Source organism: Scyliorhinus torazame, chromosome 1 (genome assembly GCF_047496885.1).
Source record: "Scyliorhinus torazame isolate Kashiwa2021f chromosome 1, sScyTor2.1, whole genome shotgun sequence".
NCBI classification, from domain to species: domain Eukaryota; kingdom Metazoa; phylum Chordata; class Chondrichthyes; order Carcharhiniformes; family Scyliorhinidae; genus Scyliorhinus; species Scyliorhinus torazame.
Window position 1 is genome coordinate 213,861,141 of NC_092707.1, and position 25,219 is coordinate 213,886,359.

The following is a 25,219-nucleotide window of genomic DNA, read 5'->3' on the forward strand; positions in this document are numbered from 1 at the left end:
AACTGGGCGGACATAGAGACTTTTCAGTGCTGCGAACGCCGTCTGGAAATTCTCCGCGTCTTCGATGAGGGAGAAAATCTCCGTGCTTACCCTCGAGTGCAGGACCTGTAGTTTTTGGTCTTCTGTGACCCGGCCGGTGGCCGTTCTGAGGTAGGCCTCAAAACAAGTCTGCCAGTGCTTGATGGCTGCTGCCGCGTTCACTGCGTGGGGGCTGATCCTCAGGCATTCCGGGATGATCCTGAGCTCCATAGTCCTTTTTAGGCACGCTTAATAAATTGTAGCGCACAAAGACTCCGTGAGACGAATAGAGTGAAGTCGATGAGGCTTTATTAAGCGTGTCTGTTCCCCCGCAGCTCGATAGTAGAATGGCCTGCGGGGGAGGACTCCGGCTTCTTATACTCCGCCTTCAGGGCGGAGCTAGAGGTCAACGGCCAACCAGGACCTGGGATCTGTCAGCCAATGACATTAGGGCTTCCAGTCCCACATGACCCCTAATACATACTACCACATGCGGGAAATTCTCCTGCGGGGACATCGGTCTCGTGAGCCGAACGCTTCAAGCATCGTGGGTGTCGGGGCAAGGGGCATGGTGGGGGACAGGCATGGGCACCACTTCTGAGCATGGGTGGTGTGTGCTGGGGCATCGGCACACAATTGTGCTGGGAGGGGGAGAGGCAGTGCCGGGTGTAGGGTTGTCGGAGGGGTGGAGCAAACTCGAGATAAGGTAAAATAAGAGGGTTGACTTGGTTTACATACACAGAAAATGAAGGAAAGGGTTTCTCAACGTCTGCCCCTTTTGCACTCCTGCAATAAAAGAGTGATAAAGGAAAGAAAAGTATACAGGACAAGATCACAATAAAAATAAGAGTCATTGTTTCATTTGAGTCCCGAATCAAAAGTCCAATGGGGTATTCCTTCAGAGGCTCGCAGGACGAGATTGTTACAGGGTAATCCATCTTTCCAGAAGCAAGGACCTCCATGATGGAAGAAGGCACGGAGAGATGAATTAGTCTTACAGACTTACAGGAGTTCCGATGTTTCCAATAATACACAGTGTAGATGAGGGTCAGGCCATTTACCTGGTCAAATCTCTTTCTGCTGCTACCTGTTGGGTGGTATAATGGTCGATTGCCTGGGTTCCGTTCCACACGGCAATATTACAGGTTCTAGCAGCTTGAGGGAGATCACGTGACATCTCCTGCGTTTTGGACAAAGAATGTATTTTCCCAGGTATGGACTCTGGAGAGATTTAATGGAGGAGTCAGGGTCCTTTTTGTTCATTGATCATAGAATTTACAGTGCAGACATACCATCTCCAGGACCAGAACTGTAAAAGGGTGTTGGTGCTTTTCTTTGGACTTTAATTTTTTGCAGGCAGAGGGGGCATTAGCGTTTCTTTGAAGGAATGAGGTCCCTGCTTGTTTCTGAAAGTTAGGAATTACCCCACTAGGAGTCATGGATAGTCAGGCATGTCAGGGTAAAGCCTTTGTCCGTTTTTAAAATAAAATAATAATTTTAGAAAGTAGCCAGGTGATGTAGATATATATTTATCTTCCTGTCTTCTGGATGGGATGTTTGCCTGTGTAAATGTGGGACAGTCAAACCAGTATGGCGTTCCTGCTACACTGCCTCTAATAGTGTGTTGTGGATATGTTCTCCTTGATAGAAATTTTCTCCATTCTGCACTTTTCTCTCCTTAGCATCACTCAAGCCTTTGTGAGGGTAATTTTAACTTTGTACTAGAGTGCAAAATGAATGGTAGCGAATTGGCAACATGTTTAACATATCTCAGAAAACCATAAAAACTATAGAGGGTTACGGTGCAGAAAGTGGCCATTCAGCCCACTGTGTCTGTGCTGGCCAAAGAAGAGAAAATATAAACTAGCTGCTCATTTTAATCCCACTTGCCAGCACCTTGCAGGTTATAGCACTTCTGATATTTACTTCAATTGAAATCAATAATAACAAATAAAGAGAGCGATCAATAGAGCATGTACCACCTCCACACTGTGTTAACTCAATGTTATTAAAATTTGGTAATTAAAATCAGGAGTTTTATATCATTACCCATTTTACAATATGAAATTAGGAGTACCGCACTGGGTGGTTCAGTGCCTTAGATGTTATCCTTTCATCCCAAAAGGCTTGCGTTTAAACCACAAGGTTTAAATTCTCCTCTCTCTGCTGGCTCCTAAGTTTGGAATGTTCACAACAACAGAAAATCTTCAAAAAGCACACAGTACACACAGCCAGCTGCCAGGAATGATTGCCCAGTGCTAATTGCTATCATGAGGCCACTTACATTCAAGCATAACTGTGCTCCCATATATTGCCCAACACAGACACTTCCTCAGGGGAGTCAACTGGATAGCAAGTGGGAGCAGGAATTCTTGATTTGATTTTGCTTCTCCAGGCAGCACTGACATTGACCACCCTAACTGAAATCAGCTAACCCAGCACACAGTGCATGGCTGTCCTGGTTTCGATGCTTCAGTAACTCACCTATTTATGTACACACCAATTGAAAATGAAATGAAATGAAAATCGCTTATTGTCACAAGTAGGCTTCAAATGAAGTTCCTATGAAAAGCCCCTCGTCGCCACATTCCAGCACCTGTTCAGGGAGGCTGTTACGGGAATTGAACCGTGCTGCTGGCCTGCCTTGGACTGTTTTCAAAGCCAGCGATTTAGCCCTGTGCTAAACAGCCCCAATTGAGGAATTAGGAGCTGAGCTGTTTATTTCTTTAAAATAGTGCTTAATTGATTGGTTCACTGCAGTAAGATGTTCTCTTGTTCTGTTGCAGGAACTGATTACAGCCTGGTATATTGGGTTTTTAATCCTGATTTTCTCCTCTTTCCTCGTCTACCTGGCTGAGAAGGAGGCAAATTCTCAATTTTCGACTTATGCAGATTCCCTCTGGTGGGGTACAGTAAGTCCAAATACAATTACTCCAGTTCATTATTTTACTTTGAAATGATTGGTTCTGTGATGAGTAGGCAGAAAATTCTGACCGGGCGGGCAACGTCTGGAGTGAAACGCACATCCTTTCATGAGAACTGGGTAACGTAATGCCAAGGCATGTTTTTTTAATTCATGGGATGTGGGCATCATAATAATAATCTCTAATAATAATAATCACTTACTGGGCCAGCAATTGTTGACCATCCCCAATGTCTCTTGAACTTAGTGGCTTACTCAGCCATTTCAGAGTGCATTTAAGAGACAACCACATTGCTGGGGTCTGGAGTCACATATAGGCCAGACCACGTAAGGATGGCAGATTTCCTCAAAGAACACTAGTGAACCAGATGAGCTTTTACGACAATCGTCAATGGTTTCATGGTCACCATTTGACTTTTAATTCCAGATTGTTATTGAATTCAAATTTCACCATCTGCCGTGGTGGGATTTGAAGCCGAGTCCCCAGAGCATTATCCTGGGTCTCTGGGTTACTAGTCCAGTGACAATATCAATTTGCCATTGTCTCCCCCAATGACACATGAAATGACAAAAGAGTTAATCATGCAAGTCCAGAAGGAGTGGCAATAGGACAATCAATGAAATAAAAGTGGTGCGAATAGCAGAATGAAGAACAACTACTGCATAAAAACAAAACAGAAACAGCAGCAAAGATAAAGGAAACAGAAAGGGTGCAGAGGTTGCAGTCTGAAATTGTTGAACCTGGTGTTGAATCTGGAAGGCTTTAAAATGCTGAATTGGAAGATGAAGAACTGAAGCTTGTAGTGAGTTTCATTGGAGAACTACACAAGGCCGAGAACAGAGAGGAGAGAGTGGGAGCAAGTAGGAGAATTTAAATGACAGGCGAACGGAAGTTTGTATCACGCTTGTGGACTGAACTGAAGCATACTGCAAAACCTATCACAGACTTTCCATTATGTTCTTTTTTCACCTCTCTCCACTTTCATGTGCTTAAAACCTATTGCATTTCATCTTTTCACAGTTTTTATGAAGGGTCATTGACCTGAAGCGTTAACACCTTATCGCTCTCCACAGATGCTATTTGCTCTGCTATGTATTTCCAGCATTTTCTGTTTCAATTTCAGATTTTGCAGTGAGCAGGAAACATGCTATATGCTAATTGCGTTGAGCCTATCTACTGGCATCATAGATAGGAAGGCAAATCAATCAAACCCAAGTAAATAGAGTTAAGGTTCAGATCGGACATGGGGCCCAAAAACCCATTTTGGGCACAAGTAGCAGTGTGCTTCTCTGCCTGCAGCGCCGAGAACGACCTTGCTATCAAATGGGTCTCTTTTTTTGGCCTCGGTTGGGAACACCTTGACAAGGCCACACTCTTGTCAAAGTGTTCCCAACCAAGGCAAAAAACGAGACCCATTTGATAGCAAGGTCGTTCTCGGCTGTTCTGGGACCTCAGCTCATCAGTGCAGGAATAGATCAGGGAACCATTTTTAAATGTCACCCCAATCTCTTGACCCACCTCGGACTCCCCACCACGGGCTCCAGATCCCCCCAACTTGCCTCTGAGGAGATTCTCAAGCCCCCCACCTCACCCCACCTTTTAAGGGCCGGGCACCCCCCTGGGTACGATCCCTGGCATGGGCAACCTGGGCACCTTGGCACTGCCAACCTGGCAGTTCCCCAGCAAGACTGGTAGTGGTATATGGGCACCCTGGCAGTGCCAAGGTGACACTGCCAAAGTGCCAGGCCGGCAGTGCGAAGGTTCCTAGGTGTCAGCTGGAGTGACAGGGTACCACCCTGCCCAGAGCTCAAACACCTGAGGGCCTCCAATGACCTGGGAGGTATTTGACCATAAGATATAGGAGAAGAATTAGGCCCGCTATTCGATCAAGGGGGAGGAGATTGCTGCGCCATTGGCGATGATCTTTGTGTCCTCACTCTCCACTGGAGTAGTACCAGATGATTGTATGGAGGCGAATGTTGTTCCCCTGTTCAAGAAATGAAATAGGGAAATCCCTGGGAATTACAGACCAGCCAATCTTATGTCTCTGGTGAGCAAAATACTGGAAAGGATTCTGAGAGATAGGATTTATGATTATTTAGAAAAACGTAGTTTGATTAAAGATAGTCAGCATGATTTTGCGAGGGGCAGGTCATGCCTCACAAGCCTCATTGAATTCTTTGAGGATGTGATGAGACACATTGATGAAGGTCGGGCAGTGAATATGGTGTATGATGCACTATCAATTACCACAAAGAGGAAAATAGTGGACTAATCGAGGCTTTATTGAGCAAAGATGTTGTGCCTCCTGTAGCTGCTACCAGAATGGCTGCAAAACTGGCGAGAGCACATATTTATACACCGCCTTCTGGGCGGAGCCAGCAGGCAGGGATTAAACATGTACCTCTAGTATATGTGTCTTACCGTAATACATATAATACAGCTAGTGGTGACTACCACAGTGTATATGGATTTCAGTAAGGAATTTGATAAGGTTCCCATGGTAGGCTCATTCAGAAAGTCAGGGGGCATGGGATACAGGGAAATTTGGCTGTCTGGATACAGAATTGGCTGGCCAAAAGAAGACAGCGAGTGGTAGTGGATGGAAAGTATTCCACCTAGAGGTCGGTGACCAGTGGTGTCACGCAGGGATCTGTTCTGGGACCTCTAATCTTTGTTGTTTTTATAAATGACTTGGATGAGAAAGTGGAAAGGTGGGTTAGTAAGTTTGTCGATGACCCGAAGGTTGGTGGAGTTGCAGATAGTGTCAAGGGCTGTTGCAGGTTACAACAGGACATTGACAGGATGCAGAGCTGGCCTGAGAAATGGCAGATGGAGTTCAACCTAGATAAATGTGAAGTGATTCATTTTGGAAGGTCGAATTTGAATGCTGAATACAGGGTTAAATGCAGGATTCTTGGAAGTGTGGAGGAACAGAGGGATCTTGGGGTCCACTACATAGATTCCTCAAAGTTGCCACTCCGGTTGATAAGGTTGTTAAGAAGGCATATGGTATGTTGGCTTTCATTAACAGGGGGATTGAGTTTAAGAGCTGTGAGATTTTGCTGCAGCTTTATAAAACCCTGGTTCGACCACACTTGGAATATTGTGTCCAGTTCTGGTCGCCTCATTATAGGAAGGATGTGGATGCTTTGGAGAGGGTGCAGAGGAGATTTACCAGGATGCTGCCTGGACTAGAGGGTATGTCTTATGAAGAAATGTTGAGGGAGCTAGAGATTTTTTTACTGGAGCGAAGAAGGAAGAGAGGTGACTTGATAGAGGTGTACAAGGTGATGAGAGGCATGGATAGAGTGGATAGCCAGAGACTTTTCCCCAGGGCGGAAATGGCTGTCGCGAGGGGACAACATGATTGGAGGAAGGTATAGGGGAGATGTCAGAGGTAGGTTCTTTACACAGAGAGTAGTGGAGGTGTGGAATGCACCGCCAGCAGAGGTGGTAGAGTCATTAGGGACATTTAAGCGACTCTTGGACAGGCACATGGACAGCAGTAAATTGAAGGGGTGTAGGTTAGGTTGATCTTTGATTAGGATAAGTGGTCGGCACAACATCATGGGCCGAAGGGCCTGTTCTGTTCTAATGTTCTATGGCTGATATGTTCCTCAACCCCATTCTCCTGCCTTTTCTCCATACCCCTGATCCCCTTATTCATCAAGGAATCCCCCTATTAATCAAGAACACCAGATTTGTGCTTGATGTGCTGTTACCTACAGGGCTACAGATCAAGAGTTGGAAGGTGAAATTAGACAGAATAATTATTTCTTGGAACATAAAATCTAGGAGCAGGAGTCGGCAATTTAGCCCCTCGAGCCTGCTCCACTGTTCAATACGATCATGGCTGATCTCATCATGGCCTCAACTCCACCGACCTCCCCATTCTCCTTAGCCCTTCAACCCATTACCAATTAAAAATCTGCCTAACTCCTCAAATTTACTCACATCACCACACTTCTGGGTAGTGAATTCCACAGATTAACAACCCTTTGGGAGAAGTAGTTTCTCCTCAAATCTGTTTTAAATTTGCTACCCCTTGTCCTGAGACAATGACCTCTCATTCCAGAATGCCCCACAAGAGGAAGCATCTGCTCCACGTCGACTTTATCCATACCTTTTATTATCTTATATATCTCCAATTTGATCTCCCCTCATTCTTCTAAACTCCACAAAGTATAGACTTCATAAAACAGACCCCACATAGTAATTAGGAACAGAAGCAGGCAAATCAGCCGTTTGTACCTGCTGTGCCATTCAATCAGATCATGGCTGATGTCTTCCTGGTCTCTAATCCACCTCCCCACCTATTGCACATATCTCTTTAACCTTTTTTTAAAAAATCAGAAATATATCCATCTCCTTTTTTAAACCATTTAATGACTCAGATTCCACCGCATTATAGGGCAGCAAGTTCCACAAATTCACCTCTTCTCTGGAATTAATGTAGAGAACCTCCTCTGAATTGCCTCTAATGCCACTACATCTTTCCCCAAATAAGAGGACGAAACTCTGCCTAATCCAGGTGCAATCTCACCAATGCCTTATACAGTTGCAACAGCACTTCTTTACCTTTGTATTCTATTCCCTTAGTTATAAATGCCAACGTTCCTTTGCTTCCTTTATTATTTGCTGTACCTGCACGCTAGTTTTATGCGACTCATGAACGAGGACACCCAGATCCCTCGGCGCCGGAGGACCCCAAAGTGAATGCAGCTCTCCAACTCAAAGCAAAACTAAACAGTGCCAAAACCAGCTTTCAGCACAAAACAAAAGTAAAAAGCAGAGTCGAGCCCAGCTCCACCCACACAATGACGTCACTGCAGCCATTTGGTAAAGTATTCATTTCTTAAATATACATCCACCTGACACTTCACCCCAAGAAAAAAAAAAAAACCATCAACTTCAAGATGGTTTCATTTTTCACCTTTTCACTTTCTTTTAAGAAATACTGACAGTAAAATACTTTTTTGTTTTAACAAAACAAAACACGCAAACATTTAGAATAACATAGTCAATTTTAGTCCTTCTTCTTCCAACTTGATTGACAATCTCTGAATAAGATGCACGATCCATCCATATCTCTATGCTTCAGCATTTCTCTTTAAGGTCAGATACTTTAGTTCAATCCAATCACAGGGGCCCTCGAAATGCTCCACCACAGGAGCATTGGATATCACAGCTTTCAGACCTTCAAATGTCTGTTGACACTCTGCTGTCCACTTAAATTTGCTACGTTTCTTCAGCAAGTCTGTCAGTGGAGCAACCACACCGCTAAAGTTCGGCACAAATTTCCGGTAAAATCCACTCATGCCATGAAATCGCATTATTTCCCTTCATCTCGAGGGTATTGGAAACTCTCCAATAACTTTTGTTTTCACATCCTGTGGGACCATTCGACTCTGTCCAATTGTATGGCCAAGGAAAGTGACTTAGGCTTTTCCAAATTCACTTTTGGCTAGGTTTACCACCAAACCCGCCTCCTGAAGTCGATCGAATAACTTCATCAGATGCTTCAAATCTTCTTTCCATGTCTGGCTAAAAATTACCAGATCGTCGATGTATACCGCACAATTGGGTAACGGGTAATCCGGAAACGACTTTGTTCGCTAACCGTTTAAATGTGGCTAGAGTGTTTTTCATGCCAAATGGCATTACTTTGAATTGGTATATACCATCTGGAGTCACAAAAGCTTAAATCTCCTACGCCCTTTCGGATAAAGGTACGTTGCCAGTAACCTTTAAGTAAATCCAGTTTGGAAATAAAAGCTGATTGTCCCACTTTCTCAATGCAATCCTCCAAACGTGGGATAGAATAAGAGTCCGTTCTTGTAACTGCATTAACCTTTCTATAGTCCGCACAAAACCATTGGGTACCGTCCGGTTTAGGTACCATCACTATGGGTGAGCTCCATTGGCTGCAACCCACTTCAATTATGCCATTTTTAAGCATACTTTCAATTTCCTTGTTAACCTGTGCCAATTTTAAACATGATGTGGAGATGCCGGCGTTGGACTGGGGTGAGCACAGTAAGAAGTCTTACAACACCAGGTTAAAGTCCAACAGGTTTGTTTCAATGTCACTAGCTTTCGGAGCGCTGCTCCTTCCTCAGGTGAATGAAGAGGTATGCTCCAGAAACATATATATAGACAGATTCAAAGATGCCAGACAATGTTTGGAATGCGAGCATTAGCAGGTGCTTAAATCTTTACAGATCCAGAGATGGGGTAACCCCAGGTTAAAGAGGTGTGAATTGTGTCAAGCCAGGACAGTTGGTAGGATTTTGCAGGCCAGATGGTGGGGGATGAATGTAATGCAACATGAATCCCAGGTCCCGGTTGAGGCCGCACTCGTGTGTGCGGAACTTGGCTATAAGCTTCTGCTCGGCGATTCTGCGTTGTTGCGCGACCTGAAGGCCGCCTTGGAGAACGCTTACCCGGAGATCAGAGGCTGAATGCCCTTGACTGCTGAAGTGTTCCCCGACTGGAAGGGAACATTCCTGCCTGGTGATTGTCGCACGATGTCCGTTCATTCGTTGTCGCAGCGTCTGCATGGTCTCGCCAATGTACCACGCTTCGGGACATCCTTTCCTGCAGCGTATGAGGTAGACAACATTGGCCGAGTCGCACGAGTATGTACCGCGTACCTGGTGGGTGGTGTTCTCACGTGTAATGGTGGTATCCATGTCGATGATCTGGCACGTCTTGCAGAGATTGCCATGGCAGGGTTGTGTGGTGTCGTGGTCACTGTTCTGAAGGCTGGATAGTTTGCTGCAAACAATGGTTTGTTTGAGGTTGCGCCGTTGTTTGAAGGCAAGTAGCGGGGGTGTGGGGATGACCTTGGCAAGATGTTCATCTTCATCGATGACGTGTTGAAGGCTGTGAAGAAGATGTCGTAGTTTCTCCGCTCCGGGAAAGTACTGGACGACGAAGGGTATTCTGTAGGTTGTGTCCCATGTTTGTCTTCTGAGGAGGTCGGTGCGGTTTTTTGCTGTGGCGTGTTGGAACTGTCGATGAGTCGAGCGCCATATCCCGTTCGTACGAGGGCATCTTTCAACGTCTGTAGATGTCTGTTACGCTCCTCCTCGTCTGAGCAGATCCTGTGTATACGGAGAGCTTGTCCATAGGGGATGGCTTCTTTAATGTGTTTAGGGTGGAAGCTGGAGAAGTGGAGCATCGTGAGGTTATCTGTGGGTTTGCGGTAAAGCGAAGTGCTGAGGTGACCGTCCTTGATGGAGACGAGTGTGTCCAAGAATGCAACTGATTTTGGAGAGTAGTCCATGGTGAGTCTGATGGTTGGATGGAACTTATTGATGTCATCGTGTAGTCGTTTCAGTGATTCTTCGCCGTGGGTCCAAAGGAAAAAAATGTCATCAATGTATCTGGTGTATAACGTCGGTTGAAGGTCCTGTGCGGTGAGTAGGTCTGTTCAAACTTGTGCATGAAGATGTTGGTGTAAAGGGGTGCGAATGTGGTCCCCATGGCTGTTCCGTGAGTCTGGATGAAGAACTTGTTGTCGAAGGTGAAGACGTTGTGATCCAGAATGAAGCGGATGAGTTGCAGAATTGCATCTGGAGATTGGCAGTTGTTGGTGTTGAGTACTGAGGCTGTTGCAGCAATGCCGTCGTCAGGGGTTCAATTTTAAACGGTTAAGTCTATATGGATGTTGTTTAATTGGAACAGCATTTCCAACATCAACATCATGTCTAGCCATTTTAGTACTTCCCAACTTATCTCCACAAACTTGCCCATGTGATATCAATAACTCCAGGGTTATAATCTCTGGATTACTACCCGAGCCACGTGCCAATTGGCATAGGGTTGAGAAAATTAGGAAAGTTAGCACGTGGCTAAAGGAGTGGTGCGGGAAAGAGGGATTTCATTTCATGGGGCATTGGCATCAGTACTGGGGCAGGAGGGACCTGTACCGTTGGGACGGTCTTCACCTGAACCATTCTGGGACCAGTGTTCTCGCGAATAGGATAAATAGGTTGGTCACAAGGACTTTAAACTAGCAAGTTGGGGGGAAGGGAAGTGTAAAGCTATGGACAGTATAATGGTTAATGGAGATCAAGGCAGCAGGTTACGTGACAGGTTATTATGTAGAGATATGGGTTCAAAGACAAGGAAAATTAGGAGAAAGGGTAAGAGGAAAAATAAATTGCGAAAAGTTACTGATCAAGGTGTTAGGATTCATAACAAAGACATAAAAAACAGCATAAGTGTACTTTACCTGAATGCTCGTAGTATACAAAATAAGGTAAATGAGTTGATGGCGCAAATCATCGTGAATGACTATGATTTAGTGGCCATTACTGAAACATGGTTAAAAGATGGTCACGACTGGGAGTTAAATATCCAAGGGTATCAGACTATACGAAAGGATAGAATGGACGGTAAGGGCGGTGGTGTAGCTTTGTTGTTTAAGGATGGCATCTGGACAATAGTAAGGAATGATATTGGTGCTATGGAGGACAAGGTTGAATCAATTTGGGTGGAAATCAGGAATAGTAAGGCAAAAAGGTCACTGATAGGAGTAGTCTATAGGCCACCAAATAGTAGGGCAGGCATTAAGCAAAGAAATAATGGATGCATGTAGAAATGGTACAGCGGTTATCATGGGAGATTTTAATCTGCATATCGATTGGTTTAACCAGGTTGGTAAAGGCAGCCTTGAGGAGGAGTTTATAGAATGTGCCCGGGATAATTTCCTGGAACAGTATGTAATGGAACCTACAAGGGAACAAGCGGTCCTAGATCTGGTCCTGTGTAATGAGGCAGGATTGATTAATGATCTCATAGTTCGGGATCCTCTTGGAAGGAGCGACCACAATATGGTGGAATTTAAAATACAGTTGGAGGATGACAAGGTAAAATCAAACACTAGTGTTTTGTGCTTAAACAAAGGCGATTACAATGGGATGAGAGAAGAACTAGCTAAGGTAGACTGGGAGCAAAGACTTCATGGTGAAGCAGTTGAGGAACAGTGGAGAACCTTCCAAGCGATCTTTCACAGTGTTCAGAAAAGGTTCATACCGACAAAAATGAAAGACGGTAGAAAGGGGAAAAATCGACCGTGGATATCTAAGGAGGTGAGGGAGAGTATCAAATTGAAGGAAAAAACATACAAAGTGGCAAAAATTAGTGGGAGACTAGAGGACTGCGAAGTCTTTAGGGGACAACAGAAAGCTACTAAAAAAGCTATAAAGAAGAGTAAGGTAAACTATGAAAGTAAACTGGCTAAGAACTTAAAAGTAGATAGTAAAAGCTTCTACAAATATATAAGACAAAAAAGAGTGGCTAAGGTAAATATTGGTCCTTTGGAAGATGAGAAGGGAGATTTAATAATAGGAGACGGGGAAATGGCCTCTTCACAGTGGAGGACACAAATAACATGCCAGTGACTGATGGAAATAAAGATATGGTAGGTGAGGACCTTGAGATGATTGTAATCACTAAGGAGGCAGTATTGGGCAAGCTAATGGGGCTAAAGGTAGACAAGTCTCCTGGCCCTGATGGGATGCATCCCAGAGTGTTAAAAGAGATGGCTAGGGAAATTGTAAACGCACTAGTGATAATTTATCAAAATTCACTAGACTCTGGGGTGGTCCCAGAGGATTGGAAAGTAGCAAATGTGACACCACTGTTGAAAAAAGGAGGTCGGCAGAAAGCGGGTAATTATAGGCCGGTAGGCTTAACTTCGGTTGTAGGGAAAATGCTGGAATCTATCATTAAGGAGGAAATAGCGGGGCACCTGGAGGGAAATTGTCCCATTGGGCAGACGCAGCATGGGTTCACAAAGGGTAGGTCGTGTCTGACTAATTTGGTAGAATTTTTTGAGGACGTTACCAGTGCAGTAGATAACGGGGAGCCAATGGATGTGGTATATCTGGATTTCCAGAAAGCTTTTGACAAGGTGCCACACAAAAGGTTGCTGCATAAACTAAAGATACATGGCATTGAGGGTAAAGTGGTATCATGGGTAGAGGATTGGTTAACTAACAGAAAGCAAAGAGTGGGGACAAATGGGTGTTTCTCTGGTTGGCAACCTGTAACTAGTGGGGTCCCTCAAGGATCAGTGTTGGGCCCGCAGTTGTTCACAATTTACATAGATGATTTGGAGTTGGGGACCAAGTGCAATGTGGCAAAGTTTGCAGACGACACTAAGATGAGTGGTAAAGCAAAAAGTGCAGAGGATACCGGAAGTCTGCAGAAGGATTTGGATAGGTTGGGTGAATGGGCTAGGGCCTGGCAGATGGAATTCAATGTTGCCAAGTGTGAGGCTATCCATTTTGGGAGGAATAACAGCAGACTGGATTATTATTTAAACGGTAAGATGTTAAAACATGCTGCTGTGCAGAGGGACCTGGATGTGCTGGTGCACGAGTCGCAAAAAGTTGGTATGCAGGTGCAACAGGTGATTAAGAAGGCTAATCGAGTTTTGTCTTTCGTTGCTAGAGGGATGGAGTTCAAGACTAGTGAGGTTATGCTGCAATTGTACAGGGTGTTGGTGAGGCCGCATCTGGAGTATTGTGTTCAGTTTGGTCTCCACCTGAGAAAGGACATATTGGCACTGGAGGGAGTGCAGAGGAGATTCACTAGGTTGATCCCAGAGTTGAGGGGATTAGATTATGACAAGAGGTTGAGTAGACTGGGACTGTACTCATTGGAGTTTAGAAGGATACGGGGGGATCTTATTGAAACATATAAAATTATGAAGGGAATAGATAGGATAGATGCGGGTAGGTTGTTTCCACTGGCGGGTGAAAGCAGAACTAGGGGGCATAGCCTCAAAATAAGGGGAAGTAGATTTAGGACGGAGTGTAGGAGGAACTTCTTCACCCAAAGGGTTGTGAATCTCTGGAATTCCTTGCCCAGTGAAGCAGTTGAGGCTCCTTCTTTAAATGTCTTTAAGAAAAAGATAGATGCCTTTCTAAAGAATAAAGGGATTCGGGGATATGGTGTACGGCCCGGAGAGTGGAGCTGAGTCCACAAAGATCAGCCATGATCTCATTGAATGGCGGAGCAGGCTCGAGGGGCCAGATGGCCTACCCCTGTTCCTAGTTCTTATGTTCTTATGTTCTTTCAGGTCAGTTTGTTTTTCCTCTGTAAGGTAACTGAACAACTTATCCCAATTTTTAGCAACATCCTCATTTTCCAATTTAATTTGAGGTGTGTCAAATTCAGAGTCATCTGGATTTGGTTCTTCACTTTGAGCTAGAATCATTAAAACCACCTCCTTTTTATCTCCTTCCCTTTCAAAGTACCTTTTAAGCATATTCACAGGACACACTCGGTCAATTTCCTTCTAATTGGCGTTCGTACCACATAATTAACCTCACTTAATTTCCTTTCAATCTGATAAGATCCACAAAACCTTTCTTTTAAAGGTTCACCTACCATTGGTGACAATACTAAATCTTTATCTCCAGTGGCAAAACTACGAACTTTGGATTTCTTGTCCACTACCTGTTTCATGACATGTTGTGCAACCTTTAAATGTTGTCTAGCCAATTCCGCTGCTCTATTTAATCATTCCCTAAATTTGACACGTAATCATATAATGTAAGTTCCGACTGCTTACTCACCATTTTTTCCTGAATCAATTTAAGTGGTCCTCTTACTTCATGACCAAAAATTAGTTCAAAAGGACTGAATTTGGTTGACTCATTAGGTGCATCCCTAATTGCAAACAGTACAAATGGAATTCCTTTATCCCAATCCTCTGGATAGTCTTGACAATAAGCCCTCAACATTGTCTTTAATGTCTGATGCCACCTTTCTAATGCTCCCAGCGATTCTGGATGGTACACAGTTGATTTAAATTGTTTTATTCCTAAGCTATCCATAACTTCTTTGAATAACTTTGAGGTAAAATTTGATCCTTGATCCGATTGTATTTCTGTGGTAGTCCATATCTGGTAAAGAATTTAAGTAACTCCTCCACAATCTTTTTAGCTGTAATATTACGTACTGGAATGGCCTCTGGGAACCTAGTAGACACATCCATTATAGTCAAAAGATATTGATTCCCACTTTTCATTTTAGGAAGCGGTCCTACGCAATCAATTAAGACCTTTGTAAAAGGTTCCTTAAATGCTGGAATGGGTATTAAGGGCACTGGTTTTATCACTGCTTGAGGTTTCCCTATCACTTGACATGTGTGACATGATCGACAAAATTTAACTACATCTTTCTGTCGTCCAGTCCAATAAAAATATTTTTGTATTTTCACTTGAGTTTTCCTTACTCCCAAATGACCTCCCACTGGTACCTCATGTGCAACTCGAAACACCTCCTTTCTATATCCTACCGGCAATACCACTTGATGAACTTCTGCCCACTTTTCATCCGCCTGCATATGTAAAGGTCTCCATTTTCTCATCAAGACAGCACTTTTACGGTAATAACACTCTGGTATACACTCCGATCCCTCTTCCGTGTATGCTTTCTGAACATCCGTTTTATTTCTACATCTTTCTGTTGTAACTCCGCCAATTTTCTTGAACTAAAAATACCCGCCTCATCCTCCACCTGTTCTTGTTCTTTTTCAACCACCTGAACAAAAATCGTTTCAGATAATTACACTTCAACTTCACTCTTTGTTTCTCCTCTTGACTTAACCTGTGACTTTGCGACCTTGTTACTACACAATTCGGAAAAATCCCAGGATATTCATCCTTCAGTTGTCTGGTTTTCCACTGGCTTATCCACAGTAGGCATCACTCCCACCTGCGATCCAGCTATATCATTACCCAAGACTGTATTCCAGGACAAGATAGTTTCTCTATTACCCTTACTACCACTTCACCACACTTCATTGGACTTTCCAACTTTACCGTACATAATGGAACACAACTCTTCTCACCCTGAATTCCACATAGTACCACCTTTTCTGGCAATATTCCTCCCAAACTACATAACTCCTCATATCTTAACATCAAAGATTGACTTGCTCCCGTATCTCTTAAAATTGTGACTTCTTTACCTGCTCCTCCTGGTACACATGAGTAAACTTTACACACACCAGTAAATTCTTTAAAGAGATCTGGCACCTTCTTATCAATCACCTCTTGATCAGGCAGTACAACCTTTTGCACCTCCTTCACTTCACTTGGGCTTTCCTACACCACTTTAACAAACCCCACTGTCTTATCCTGTTTTACTGTCAAATCCCAAGTTTCTTTACCCATCAGTCTGGCCTCAATAAAAGTCGAGATGGATTTGCAGGTACAGCATTAGTTATTTTATTTAGCTTGCAAGCTTTACTCAATTCTCAGTAGCACAAAGCACATCTTGCTTCGTACACCTCTGGAATCAAGTGAGGCTGTAGAACAAAGGAGTCTCTACTGATACATTCAAATGGCATCAGGTTTCACATACACGATTCCCATAGGTCATCCTATATCCCTCCTGACCTGTTGATATATTCTGATTGGCTCACTTCCAATCACTTCCTCTGGCCCCTATTACCCAGCATCCTTTTCTCCTCCTTTGGTGGACACACCTTCTCCTTGCTTTGCCATGCGGTCTGAAATCCTTTGTCTGTGAACTCACCAGAATGAGACTGGCCTATCTCTACATTACAGTAACTAATATCTCTAAAGTAACTATTTTATATCACATTCGTCATTACCACATCAGTCCTCCCAGTGCTTTTCTTCAACCACCAACACTGTGACTTTACATGGCCTAGTTTATTACAGTGAAAACATTTGAAACTTTTCATTTCTCTTCCACCCTCCTGGATTTTTTTTTTTAATCTGAGGTACACTCTCCTTATTATTTCCCATCAGATCACCTTGACCTGTACCACAGGAGTATTTCTCTTTCCCCCAGTTTCTATCCCTCACAGGCTGAAAATGATGTTGGAAACCAAACTTAGATTTATGAACTAATTCATAATCATCTGCCATTTCTGCTGCTAACCTCGCAGTTTTAACCCTCTGCTCTTCCACATGAGTTCTCACTACATCAGGAATTGAATTTTTAAACTCCTCCAAGATGCCTCCTCTGATAGTGATGCAAACACTTCACTAGCTCTACCTACCAACTTTGTTTGAATCAGTAATACCCACATGCCCTGTGGCCATTTGATTTGTTTAGCCACCTTCTCAAATGAAATGAAAAAAGCTTCTACCTCCTTCTCATCAAACCTTGGCAATGCTTGGACATATTTAAATAGATTCCCACCAAGCCTTCGACTATGACACTCTTTCTCTTTATCCTCATCACTATCCTCAAACTGTACATTTCCCTTTATTTCCACCAATTTTAACTGACTGTCAGGTTTCATGGCCATTTTCTGAAGTTCAAACTCTCTCTCTTTTTCCCTATCCTCTCTCTCTTTTTCCCTTTCCACTCTCTTTTTTTTCTTCTTGTTCTGCTAACGCTATTGTTTCTTTTTCCCTCATTTCGTATTCAAGCTGCTTTAATTCTTTCTCGTGTTCCAGTTGTTTAATCTCTAACTGAATTTTTGCCATTTCTAATGAGTCAGATTGTATCTGAGGCAATTTTAAATGCTCAGCTACCGCCGTAAGTACTTCTTTTTTTGTGTGCCATCAGGTAACGCTAACTGCAATGTTTTTGCCAAATCTAAAAGCCTTTTTTTAGTCTCTGTTCGTAAGGTACGGCGTGTGACCTGCTCCCCCCAAAAAAAACGTCCGAGCCTCTGAAAGAGCCATTGTCCACAGCACATTCCCTACTTAAACTGGAATGCCACATCTGAAAAGCAAACACAAATATGCTCACCCCTCACTGTCTTTAAATTCATTAAGCCAACCCAATCACGAAAGATAGACTTTAATCCAGGACGAGCCCCCAGTTTATTATGGGCCAGGGATTAGAGAACCCCAAAGTGTATCATGGAGTTCACCTGACCCACACCTTTGAATAGATTTTGGTTATGGGGAGCACAAGGGCCCACTTTACAGGTGTGATGCAACAGAGAACTAAAAGTATTTTTAAACAAAAACAATGTTTATTCTATGAATCCAGTTCACATTTTATAAACACACAGTTATCAACTACCAACTCTGACCATCCCCCAAAAGATACAGTACTCTATAGATAACCCTTAATAACTTCCCAAACAACATCCGTAAATTAAACCCTTTTTAAATAAAGACAGCAGGTTTAAATTCTCTACAGAAACAGGTATTACTTTGAAATCATCAATGAGCTGAAGACATTCTTAAGATTACAGAGAGAGAGATCATAACATCTCCTTGCCATTTGATAAAGCACCCATTTCTTAAAGGTACATCCACCTGACGATATGAAGTTCTATTTAGTGAAAGCAGTCTGATTTTGATACAATATTATGTTGGGTGGCACAGCACCAGGGACCCTGGTTCAATTTCGGCCTTGGGTCACTGTCTGGGTGGAGTTTAACTTTCTCCCCATGTCTGCGTGGGATTCCTCCAGGTGCTCCTGTTCCCTCACACAGTCTAAAGATGTGCAGGTTAGGTGGATTGGCCATGATAAATTGCCGCTTGGTGTCCAAAGATGTGAAGGTTAGGTGGATTTAAAGGATTACAGGGACAGGGCGTGCACTCTTTCAGAGGGTCGGTGCAGACTCGATGGACCGAATGGCCTTCTTCCAAACTGTGGGGATTCTATGATTCTATCTTTGAAGCTCCACCACTAGCATATAAGCTGCATAATGTTTATTATGCTGTAATTCAGTGAACACTGAAATATGGGTGGACTGAATCTCCCTATTTTGGATGAGTAGGAACAACTGGAGGTAGATATTCCAGTTACAACACTGCCCAGTACAGTGCAAATAATGCTGGTATCCTATCTTGAAGAACTTTAATGAGAAACAGTGAGTTTGGAGAGGTGGCACAGTAGCACAATGTCATGGTAGCACAATGGTTAGCACTGTTGCTTCACAGCACCAGGGACCCGGGTTCGATTCCCAGCTTGGGTCACTGTCTGTGTGGAGACTGCACGTTCTCCCTGTGGGTTTGCCCCGGATTCTCCGGTTTCCTCCCACAGTCCAAAGATGTGCAGGTTAGGTGGATTGATCATGCTAAATTGGCCCGTAGTGTCCAGAGGTTAGGTAGGGTTGCTGGATTACGGGGATAGGGTGAGGTGTGGGCTTAGGTAGGGTGCTTTTTCAGGGGCCAGTGTAGACTCGATGGGCCAAATGGCCTCATTCTGTACTGTCGGGATTCTATGATTTTCAGATCCATGTCAACAGTTGGAACCAGACCCACAACCATAAAAAAACACATGTCAGTGGCTGAAACGTTGACCACTGCATTTAATGTCGACATTCACTGGGTGCTTGCTGGTGATGTCCTCTACCTTTTGTTAACAGAAACGGTTCCTGCTCACTCAGAGTTATTGCTTTCTGAACAGTGGCAAAACGGAATTGTGACTGACGGGCATGTTTTCTGAAGAGTGCTCACAAATCAAATACCATGAGAGAATAAAGGGATGATTATTGTCTGAGATCACAGCTCTGCAATCCTGCCACATCCATTCATGGAGGTGGAAGTGCCACAAATATTCCCATCCTCAATGATGGAGGAGCCCAGCACACGCATGGGTGGCACAGTGGTTAGCACTGCAGTCTCACAGCGCCAGGAACCCAGGTTCAATTCCAACCTTGGGTGTCTGTGTGCAGTTTGCATTTTCTCCCCGTGTCTGCGTAGGTTTCCTCCGGGTGCTCCAGTTTCCTCCCACAGTCCAAAGATGTACAGGTTAGGTGGATTGACCATGCTAAATTGCCCTTAGTGTCCAAGGATGGGTATGTTAAGGTGGGGTTGGGTGATAGGGCAGGGCAGCAGGCCTAGGCAGGGTGCTCTTTAGGAAGTCGGTGCAGATTCAATGGGCCGATTGGCCTCCTTCTGCACTGTAGGGATTCAATGGACATCAGTGTAAAATACAAGGTGGAAGCATTCACAACAATCTTCAGCCAAAATGTCGAGTGAATGGTCCATCTTCATCTCCTCTGGAGGTCCCCAGCATCACAGATTTTCTTCAGGCAATTTGATTAACTCCACATAGACATAGAACATACAGTGCAAAAGGAGGCCATTCGGCCCATCGGGTCTGCACCACCCCACTTAAGCCCTCACTTCCACCCTATTCCCCTGTCCCAATAACCCCTCCTAACGTATTTGGACATTAAGGGCAATTTAGCATGGCCAATTCACCTAACCTGCACATCTGTGGACTGTGGGAGGAAACCCACGCAGACCCGGGGAGAATGTGCAGACTCTGCACAGTCAGTGACTCAGCAGGGAATCGAACCTGGAACCCTGATATCAAGAAACAGCTGAATGCACTGGACAATATTCCAGTGGACAATATTGCACTGAAGGCTTGTGCTCCAGAAATTGCCACGCAACCAGCCAAGCTCTTCCAGTACAGCTACAACACTAGCATCTATCTGGCAATGTGGAAAATTGCCCAGGTATTTCTTGTACACATAAAGCAGGACAACTCCAACATTGCCAATTACCACCCCATCAGTCTACACTCGATCATCAATAAAGTGATGGTAGTGATCATCAACAGTATAATCAAGCTGCACTGACTCAGCAATAATCTACTCACTGGTTTTCAGCTTGGTTCCTCCAGGGTCACTCAGCTCCTGACCTCATTACAGCCTTAGCTCAAACATGGAAAAAAGAGCTGAACTCCAGAGATGAGTCTGATTTCCCCAGATATCAAGGCAGCATTTGACAGAGTATGCTACCAAGGAGCCCCAACAAAACTGGAGTCAATAAGAATCAGGGGTTGGGAACTTCTGGGTGCGGCTATGCAGAGCTAGGTCGCATATTCAGTAGGTTCCGCTTGGAACGGACTTTTGGGCTCTTTTACAGGGCCCCCGCGGCATTTGTTTGCCATTTCCCGGTGTGGCAAGAGGACTGCAACATTCCCCTGACAGTGTCCCCCAGGAATGTTATGTCTTTTGGCTACCAGACCCGGCAGAAACAGTAAAAGATTTGGCTGCAACAGGATAAACAGGGCCTCTTCCAGCATGCAAGCGGGGGAAGGGCAAGCTTAAAGCTGCAAGCTGACCTGAGGGCCTTTATCAAAGGCGAATTCTAGGAGCAGAGGGAACAACTGTGAAAAGATCTCACCAAGGCCACTGAAGAAGCGGGGACGAGGCTTCCGGTGGCGGCCATGAAGGAGTAGGTCACGCATTCGGCAGCTCCCATCTGGAACGGACTCTTAGACAGATTGGGGCAGATTGGTGAAGCGAACACTGCCAAAAGGATTCCCTCTCGAGACTTCCGGTTGCGGCTATGTGGAGCTAAGTCGCACATTCGGCGGCTCCCGCAAAAACGGACTTTTGGGCTCTTTTCAGGGCCCCCAAGGGCACTTTTTCGATGTTTCCCAGTGTGGGGAGGAGTTAATAATAGCTCCCCGTCAGTATATGGCTTTAACTAGGAGCGGGGTGACAAAAAAGGTGGTGGTGGACCAGAAGAAGGGAGGGAAGAAGGACAAAATGGCGGCGGGCGGAGACCAGGCAGCGTGGAGGCAGTGGGCGGAGGAGCAACAGGGCTGCCTCAGAGATTAAAACGGACCTGCTAGAGCCGATGAAGGCTTCTATTGATAAGCTGCTGGAGACACAGACGGCCCAGGGGGTGGCGATCCGAGAGGCTCAACAAAAGATCTCTGACAATGAGGACGAGATCTTAGTCCTGGCGGTAAAGGTGGAGGCCACAAGAAATGGCAGGAGCGGATCGAGGAGATGGAGAATCGGTCGAGGCGGAAGAATCTGCGGATTCTGGGCCTCCCGGAGGTGCTGGAAGGGCCGGACGTGGGGGCCTATGTGGTCACCATGTTAAACTCGCTGATGGGAGCGGGGTCCTTCCAGGGGCCCCTGGAGCTGGAAGGGGCCCATAGAGTGTTGGCGAGGAGGCCCAAGTCTAACGAGCCTCCGCGGGCGGTGCTGGTGCGGTTCCATCGGTTCGTCGATCGGGAGTGTGTGCTCAGGTGGGCCAAGAAGGAGAGGAGCAGCAGGTGGGAGAACGCGGAGGTTCAGATATATCAGGACTGGAGTGCGGAGGTGGCGAAGAGGAGGGCCAGGTACAATCGAGCGAAGGCGGTGCTGCACAGGAAGGGGGTGAAGTTTGGCATGTTGCAGCCGGCGCGATTGTGGGTTACCTACAAGGACCGGCACCATTATTTTGAGTCTCCGGAGGGGGCGTGAGCCTTTGTTCAGGCCTAGAAGCTGGACACAGACTGAGGGTCGGGATGGGCGATTGGGGACTGCGGTGGATATGTTATGCCTATTTTTGGTTCCGGGGGGGCCCTTTGCATTGTTTTGGGTTTCTTCTTCTCTGTGTTTTTCTCTTTCGGGTTGGGGAGGGTGGATGGGACGGGTTGGGCACTGTTTTGGTTGGTGGCGGGGCCTGGTCGGTGGAGAGCGCGGGATTTTTTCCCGCGCCGAAGACTGGGGGGGTGGCGGGACCGGGGCGGGGAAGCGAGGATTGTTTCCCGCGCTTAGAACAGAGGGGGAGTCCCTTTGAATGGGGAGCGGGAGAGGAGGGTGTGCCATACAATGGGAGGAGTCAAAGGGGAGGCGGGAGTGGCCGGGGTCAGCAGGAGTCAGCTGACTTGCGGAAGTGCAATGGGGGGAGTAGACCAGCTAGGATGGGTCCTATCCGGGGGTGGGTGGGTGGGGGGGAATCGAGTTGCTGCTGCTAAGATCAAGGAGGAGCTGGAGCAAGTGGGGTGGGTCGAGATGGGGGTATGCCGCTGTGGGGAATGGGCCGGGTGTGGGGTGCGGGCGCGTGGCTGGCCGAGGAGGGGTCATGGCTAGTCGGCGGGGGAGGGGGGCGGGTAGATCCGGCTGATAACCTGGAATGTAAGGGGACTGAATGGGCCAGTTAAGCGGGCCCGCGTGTTCGCGCACCTGAAGGGGCTCAAGGCAGATGTGGTTATGCTCCAGGAGACACATCTGAAGGTGGCAGACCAGGTAAGACTGAGGAAAGGGTGGGTAGGTCAGGTGTTTCACTCGGGGCTAGATGCCAAAAATCGAGGGGTGGCGATCTTGGTGGGAAAGAATGTGTTATTCGAGGCGTCGAGCATTGTGGCAGATAATGGCGGTAGGTACATAATGGTAAGTGGTAAGTTGCAGGGAGAGAGGGTGGTACTGGTCAGTGTGTATGCTCCGAACTGGGACGATGCGGGTTTTATGTGGCGTATGTTGGGTCGGATCCCAGACTTGGAAGTGGGGGGCCTGATAATGGGGGGAGACTTTAACACGATGTTGGATCCTTCACTGGATCACTCCAGGTCTAGGACGGGTAGGAAGCCGGCGGCGGCTAGAGTGTTGAGGGGATTTATGGACCAAATGGGAGGGGTGGACCCTTGGAGATTTGCAAGGCCGGGGGCTAGAGAATTTTCATTCTTCTCACATGTCCATAAGGCTTATTCTCGAATCGACTTTTTCATTTTGAGTAGGGCGCTGATAGCGAGAGTAGAGGATATCGAGTATTCGGCAATAGCCATTTCGGACCACGCCCCGCATTGGGTGGACTTGGAGATGGGGGAGGAGAGGGACCAGCGCCCGCTGTGGTGCTTGGAGATGGGGCTGTTGGCGGACGAGGAGGTGAGCGAGCAGGTCCGAGGAAGTATAGAGAGGTACTTGGAGACCAACGACAACGGGCAGGTCCGAGTGGGGATGGTATGGGAGGCACTGAAGGCGGTGGTGAGGGGAGAGCTGATCTCCCATCAGGGCGAGGGAGCGGGGGGAGAGGGAGAGGCTGGTGGGGGAGATGGTGAGGGTAGACAGGAGGTATGCGGAAGAACCTGAGGAAGGATTGTTGAGGAAGAGGCGCAGCCTCCAGGCCGAATTCGACCTGGTGACCACCAGGAAGGCGGAGGTGCAGTGGAGGAAGGCCCAGGGGGCGGTCTACGAGTATGGGGAAAAGGCAAGCCGGATGCTGGCGCATCAGCTTCGGAAGTGGGATGCAGCTAGGGAGATCGGGGAAGTTAAGGACAGGGGCGGGAGCGTGGTGCGGAATGTGGTTGGCATCAATGGGGTCTTCAGGGACTTCTACGAGGAATTGTACCGATCCGAGCCCCCACAGGAGGAGGGAGGGATGGGCCGTTTCCTGGACCAATTGAGGTTTCCAAAGGTGGAAGAGGGACTGGTGGCGGGACTGGGGGCCCCGAATGGGCTGGAGGAGCTGATCAAAGGGATAGGAAGCATGCAGGCGGGGAAGGCACTGGGGCCGGACGGTTACCCGGTCGAGTTCTGTAAAAAATATATGGACCTGTTTGGCCCGCTGTTAGTTAGGACCTTCAATGAGGCAAGGGAGAGGGGGGTTTTACCCCCGACGATGTCCCAGGCACTGATCTCCTTGATCCTGAAGCGGGACAAGGATCCCCTTGTCCCAGTAGGTCAATGTGCAATGTGGGTCTTACAGACCGATTTCCTTGCTAAATGTGGATGCCAAGGTGCTGGCGAAGGTCTTAGCCACGAGGATTGAGGATTGTGTGCCGCAGATCATCCATGAAGACCAGATGGGGTTTGTGAAGGGGAGACAGTTGAACGCGAATGTGCGGAGGCTTTTGAACGTTATCATGATGCCGGCGAGGGAGGGGCAGGCGGAGATAGTGGTGGCGATGGACGCTGAGAAAGCCTTCGATAGGGTAGAGTGGGGCTACCTGTGGGAGGTGCTGAAGAGGTTCGGGTTTGGGGAGGGGTTTGCCAGGTGGGTTAGGCTGTTGTATGAGGCCCCGATGGCGAGTGTGGCCACAAATAGGAGGAGGTCCGAGTACTTTTGGTTGCACCGAGGGACGAGACAGGGGTGTCCCCTGTCCCCCCTGCTCTTCGCACTGGCGATTGAACCCCTGGCTATGGCACTGAGAGAGTCGAGGAACTGGTGGGGGTTGATGTGGGGTGGGGAGGAGCATAGGGTGTCGCTTTATGTGGACGACCTGCTGCTGTATGTGGCGGACCCGGTGGGAGGAATGCCAGAGGTAATCAGGATCCTTAGGGAATTCAGGGACTTTTCGGGGTACAAGCTCAATATGGGGAAGAGCGAGCTGTTCGTAGTTCAGCTAGGGGACCAGGAGAGGGGGATTGGCGAGCTCCCACTAAAAAGGGCGGAGAGGAGCTTCAGATATTTGGGGGTCCAGGTGGCCAGGAGCTGGGGGGCCCTGCATAGGCTTAACTTTACAAGGCTGGTGGAGCAAATGGAGGAGGATTTCAAGAGGTGGGACGCGTTGCCGCTGTCCCTGGCGGGTAGGGTGCAGTCAATCAAAATGACGGTGCTCCCAAGGTTTTTGTT

At 46.5% G+C, this 25,219-nt stretch overlaps 1 protein-coding gene across 2 annotated transcripts in view; it reads left to right on the forward strand.

Annotated features, from left to right (window-relative positions):
- LOC140418751 (potassium voltage-gated channel subfamily KQT member 4-like) overlaps nt 1-25,219 on the forward strand; it is a 1,006,403-nt gene that overhangs the window by 647,874 nt on the left and 333,310 nt on the right. For both annotated transcript variants that reach the window (XM_072502359.1, XM_072502364.1), the window contains exon 5: nt 2,805-2,930. In XM_072502359.1, coding sequence (XP_072358460.1) covers nt 2,805-2,930 — 126 coding nt within the window. The remainder of the gene's footprint in view (nt 1-2,804; nt 2,931-25,219) is intronic.